The sequence below is a fragment of the Xiphophorus maculatus genome, chromosome 14 (assembly GCF_002775205.1).
Source record: "Xiphophorus maculatus strain JP 163 A chromosome 14, X_maculatus-5.0-male, whole genome shotgun sequence".
Lineage (NCBI taxonomy): Eukaryota > Metazoa > Chordata > Actinopteri > Cyprinodontiformes > Poeciliidae > Xiphophorus > Xiphophorus maculatus.
In genome coordinates, this window is record NC_036456.1 from 4,107,435 (window position 1) to 4,113,434 (window position 6,000).

Consider the following 6,000-nt stretch of genomic DNA (forward strand, 5'->3'; position numbering starts at 1 on the left):
TATACACTGTTTTTTGTTAATATTGTAATATTGTACAGGGTAATATTCTGAATTTTAACACTTTTTGAACTTTTGTGTGAACCTACATACCTCAATGCTGCTGTTACACCTGAGTTTCCCCAGTGTGGGGCAATAAAGACATTTCTATACTATTAAGCTAAGCTGCACCAGCAGTGAGTCTGTTTTTAAAAATGAACAAGCAGTTGACAAAATGTGGGTTTATTTATATATATAAACATTTCCAGATTTACAATTTATAAAGAAAACAGGAAAATTAGTAATATTCTCTGTGGCATTAAAAATGTCTATTCTTTAAGAAAGTCACACAGCACCTTAAAGTAACAGCGGAACACTAGTTTAGATCCAACATTAATGTGTTCAGTGAGTAACATGAGACTGAAAACATGGCAGTGACATCAAGTGTGAGCAGGTGAAGCTCCGCCCTGATGAAGGACGAACAGCCTGCTCAGCTGACCGGAGAAGGAACACCAGTGATGGGGTGTGTTTATGGCAGCAGCAGCTGAATGTCCCACGCCACTGCAGCTGACTGTGAAGGCATCTGCAGCACAGTCGCAGCTGCAGCAGCAAGTTTGGAGTTCAAGCGTGTGACAGCTTCTGCTCTAGTCGTCATCCTTTCCTCCAGTTTTACTCAGCTGTTCATGGACATGAGGGAAAATAATGAGGTCAATTAGGAAAATATAATCAGTTAAGAAACTAGTTGTACTTACATGCTGGTTGGTCAAGCAGCCATTTTAAAAAGAACAGAAAAGGAAAAAGTCAACATGAATGAGAGCTCAAAAAGTATTCAGTTTGGCCATCTAGTGGAGAAATATGGTACTGCACATACCTTAATCACATCAACCCAGTTCCAGCCTCTTGGCAGCTCCCCTTTATTGTCTGAAAGCATTAAGAATATTTTAGGGGTGGACTACAGAATAAAGACATAGGAAATATGTGAAAAATAACTATTACCTAGGTTGTACAGCTTAATCTCTAAAGTACAGTTAAGTGTCGGGGAAAAGGTCTGAATGCATGTTGTTTTGTTCACCAACATTCAATGTATTCTAAACAAGACTTAAAAATCACCTTCAGTCTGCTTTCCAAGCATTTTGTTTCTGTTTGACACTGAATGCACCATAAACAGAAGTGGGAATGTATCATTATCATTGTTATTGTATTATTCTGCATTAGTTCATGTACTAATAGCATTTTGCCACTTTACAAACCTACAGATCCATTTCTCAACTACATAAACTCATGGCAGCTCTGGAGTAGCTGCAGAGATCTACAGCTCAGGTGGGACTGCAGTTGTCAAGACAACAAACGGTGATGCTGTGCACGATTCAATGGTTTACATCAAAACGTGTATGTATGTTAGAACGGCCTAGCCAAAGTCCAGACTTGCATAAATCCAACTGAGAATCTTTGGCAATAACTGAAAAATGGTACGAACAGGTTCTTTCCACCCAATCTGACTTCTCTAGTTATTTCACAAAGAAAAAATGTAAAGATTTCAGTCTGTGGATGTGTAAAGGCAGACTCACTAACGCTGAATACAAACGGACAACATACTTTTCTGATTTGGCTTTCATCAGTTGCTCGTTATTATTCATTTCCATATAAAACATGAGAGAATATGCCACCTGTTCTGTTGATCATTCTTCTTTTCTGTGCTTTTGTCAGTTGCTCCTTCTTCTCTCTCTTCTTTGCTGCAGAGGGAGTCGTCACCTCAGTGTTGGATGTCAGGGCCTGCTGTACACATAAATATTAATGTGTTATTTTTATAAAACCCCAACACATTATATTTGGAATATTTTATCATATGACGTTTGAAAAAAACAAAAACTATGCAACAAAAAGGCAAGGTTGGGAAAATGTTATCTGCTTCCAAAACTGCCTTTGCAACTCAAAAAAATGTCAAAAAAATTCAAACGTCTCAAATAAGTGAGCAGGTTTACTGGAACACACTCCCTGCTGCAGTCACTCTTAGAAAAACAGCAGAAGAATGAAGTTTAAGCACACTGACCACAGCAGTCACAACAGGCCTGTGGTTCTCCATGAGTTCCTCCTGGTTCTCCTTTGCCCACTCAAACAGAGTGTACATCATGGCAGAGCCCAGGCTGGCCTCCACCTGCGGCTCCAGCTTTGACAGGATGAGCTGCTTCGTCTCTGCAGAGCTGTTAGCACAAACAAACCACCGCAGACCGTCTCATACAGTACTTTACTAGGACTTTATGTGGTAAACCAACAGATAGTGATTAACTGACGAGTGGAAGGAACATGATGAGTGGTTTTAAAACAAATCACAAATAAAGTTCTGAAGTGAGTGTGACAGGGAAGCACCCTGACCGGTGAGTATGACTAGAAGAGAGTGATGTCAACAGTCAATCCACTGGTTGAATTGGTTCTTGCGGTCTGCTCAGAGCAGTTCCATGGTAGAACATGAACATGGCTACCATCAAAGCGGTTTACTTTGACTGAACCCCACTGCTTGCAGCTTACATCCTGTTGTTGAAAAAGGCGTCCAGGGAGATTTGTGGCGCCGTCTCTGGATACGTGTCTGGCCAGCTGATGTCCAGGATAAATGCTTTTGTGTCCTCAAGGTCTCCAACCTGTTACACAATATTCAACCAAAAGGCCAAAGATAATAATCAGGAAATGGGTCATAGAAATTTCAACTATTTCACTATAATTTGTCTGTCTAAACCAAAGATTTCTGCACTGGAACAAACGTTGTATTTTGTGGCTCCAACATACACTATGTTCACAAATTGTGTTGGTTTACTGAAGAATAAAAGAACTAAAAATGTGTACATATTGCATATAATGCATATTAACATTTGGAGAAAATCCATGGTCCTGATCTTTGAGACGCTTTGTTTCGCCGGTGGATGCTTGGACATCCTGAAGCCGTCTTCTTTACTTCTCACCATGAGATTTCTTACAAGTGAGGTCACTTTGAAGCAAAGCAATGATGGCTTCACACTTTCCTTTGGAGGCAACCATTACTAAGAAAAGACAACAATGATTTCAAGAACATCTATTTAGGGATGCACCAATAAATTGGCCCTGATTTCCTTGATTTTACTAGGTCAATTGATACTTATATGTGAAACTGATCGTATCCATCAGTTCTTCTTGCTCTCTGCAATGGTCTGAACGTCAGCCACTGTTCTCTTCTGCTCTGCCATGAGGCAGGGCTGACGTCTGTGGTTAACCACAGTCACCCGACTGTTACAAAATTAGTGACTTTGCCAAAATATTTAGCTACTTTTCAGACAAAAAAAATTAAAAATCGACAGATCAGGCTTTTCAAAGGTCAGTGGTCAACCAGAAAGCTGTCATTGGTGCACCCCTAAATCCGTTTCTTCTGCAGCACATAGTCTTGGTAGTTAGACAAAACAAAATTTCACCAGGATTTTGTTTATGTGCCAGTGATGGAACTATAAATGAGTGAAGATTGCCAATAATTTTTTGCTTCTTGAAGCTTAAAAACTGCACAATGGTCATCACAATATACATCAAAACATGCTGAACAATAATCTGATGATGTTCTAAATTGCCAGTACTAGAACTAAAGTTGCAGAGCTTATGAAGCACAACATTGGAGTCACTGTGAGTGCAGGAGCCAGTGAAGGGAACAGAGCAGAGGATGGTACCCACCCTGAACTGGAAGGAAACTGGACTGATCTCCTTGAAGCACTCATCCCCTTCATAGATGGAGCGAAGAGCTTCCAGCTCCATCTTGGAGGAAAAAAAGGACAAACATTTTACATCATATCTGCAGCAGAGCAGATAATCTGAAAATGTGACTTTTTACCAAAACAGCAACACAATGTTGCAGAATAATAACGTTGAAACACGACTCATGTTTCTGTAGATGTCGAATTACAGTTAATGCCAGTAACAATCTGCCCTTAACTTCATTAACATGTAATAAAGGTGATACGTCCTGTGGTAGAAATATTCTGGTTGGTTTTGATCATTAGAGCTTTGCTACCGGCTAACCAGCTTGCTATCTGACGCTCCAGTTTTAGCATCTAGCTGCTAAGAGCAGCTAGCCTCCAGCTGCTTCATACCTCCTGATCCTCGTTAGCTGTCATGTTGCCCCTTCGGCTTCTACGTCATAGGGTCCACGCGCACAGCTTTACTCTAAAATAGATACAGTTAGCAACACATTGCTGTCGTTACACCGTCACCAGTAACCGTAGCTGATAATGTCTGAACTTCCCAAGCCGGGTGCAGTCAGGAGTCCCACATGACAGCGCACGCATGCGTAGTTGAATGCACATGGCTGGGACGTCGAGTTTTACCACAAAAATAGAGAAATGGATTATTTCAGACCTGTGAGGACACTGTTGCGACTAATCAATGCGACTAAAGATAAATGCACGGATGAGTTTCTCTAGATTTTTCTGAGATATTAGTCCTCAAATCCTGAAAATGTTCTTCAGGTGATAAAAGGCCGACTTTGAAACTGTATGACCTCAACATAGACACCAGATGGCGATAAAAACTTTAATTTAAAGTGGTCACATTCAGAAAGACTAACTTTTGGACCACATCCAGTACTACTTTGTCCTCATATTCTGACAGGATTTTGACAGAATGCTGACAAAATCCTGGTTTACTGAACAGATTAAAAATGTTTAAATTGTCTTAATCTTTAAAAACTAATTAAATAGTGGACTAATTGATGTTCAGGAATTTAACAACAATTATTGAAAGTCAACAAGGCAACTTTCTCAAAATAGTTGCTGATATTTAAGTTGTTTTTAAATTTGGCAATTAATTTAATTGATTTCAAGCAAGAAGTACAAATTGTTTGATTGACATAAAACAGATGGATGCAATGTTTGTATGGATGCAAAGTGTATGAAATACACTTTGTTTGATCAGCTGTGAACAGTTATTTTTGAGTCCAGCCATAGATTCTCTGTCAGACTGAACTCTGGGCTTTGACTGGACCACTCTAGAACAACCACCTTGCTGTCTTCAAACCATCTGTGTGCAGCTTTAGCTGGACGCTTTGGCTCGTTGTCTTGCTTTAAATAAAGATTATCTTAAGTTGTAGTTGTCCATTAGCAGATAGAAACGAATTGTTCTTAAGAATTTTTCAAAATTTTGCATTCATTTTACCTTCTACCTTTACAAGCCTGTATGCTGGTAAAATATGTCCCAGTGGCATGATGCTGTCACCACCAACATGCTTCACAGTGGGGATGTTCTGCTTGTAGTGATATGCAGTATTTAATGTTCATCAAACATCGTCTGATCACCAAAAAACTTCATTTTGGTCTCAAAAAACCAGAGAACTTTCTTCTGTTGGATCATGGAGTTTCCTTAAGACTGGATCTGACTTTTCTTTATCAGTGACTTCCTTAATGCTTCTCTCCCATAATGCTTTGACTCAAGAGATTTCAAACCAATTGAATTTACCCTGACCTTCCGACTCTAAAGTAATTCAGTTTGCTCTGCCTGTCCACCAGACAATAGGCCAACACTCAATGACTATTTCTTTGTTTTTCCGTTTCAGAGGCACCAGTTTCTATCAATCTCATGTATGGCTGTTTTCTGTTTAATCAGAGAACATACTGGATGTTGCTTGACTCTGAGAAGTGCTCCGAATCTTTGCCATCTCTTTCATGCAGTCTCAGCGGAACCTCTTCCCACCCAGCTCTGGCATGTACAATTATCCTTCCCTGCTCATAGTCTTCCTCATCAACCAGTTCCTGAACTCTAGATTCCCAGTGCGCCGTTGCTCCTCCTCCACCAGTAATTCCAAACCCATTGACCACTGACAAACAAGGTAGCCAAATTTCTATCATGAAGTCAGGACGGTCTACAATAAATGAAACTACCTCGGCTGTTCTGCTTCCAGCTGCAGAAATCTGCAACTTTGCTTCATTTGTGGTGACAATCATGACAAAAACTCTTCCCCCACTGGTTGACATCTCAGGTGGACTGATTTAGCAAATTACCTCACTCCACCCATTGCAA

General features: G+C 40.1%; 1 protein-coding gene across 2 annotated transcripts; it reads right to left on the reverse strand.

Annotated features, from left to right (window-relative positions):
- Positions 1-230: 230 nt before the first annotated feature.
- rwdd4 (RWD domain containing 4) lies at positions 231-4,257 on the reverse strand. Of its 2 annotated transcripts, none has more exons than XM_005807897.2 (8): positions 4,080-4,257; positions 3,664-3,744; positions 2,503-2,612; positions 2,027-2,177; positions 1,644-1,749; positions 848-897; positions 729-731; positions 231-653 (listed from the first exon to the last, which is right to left on the reverse strand). In XM_005807897.2, exons 1-8 carry the CDS (start codon positions 4,101-4,103, stop codon positions 621-623), a joined length of 558 nt encoding a protein of 185 aa, XP_005807954.1. In that variant the 5' UTR covers positions 4,104-4,257; the 3' UTR covers positions 231-620. The 2 variants fall into 2 exon arrangements, with proteins under 2 accessions (XP_005807954.1, XP_005807953.1); XM_005807896.2 differs by having other exon boundaries at positions 1,644-1,752.
- Between the last annotated feature and the right edge of the window lie 1,743 nt (positions 4,258-6,000).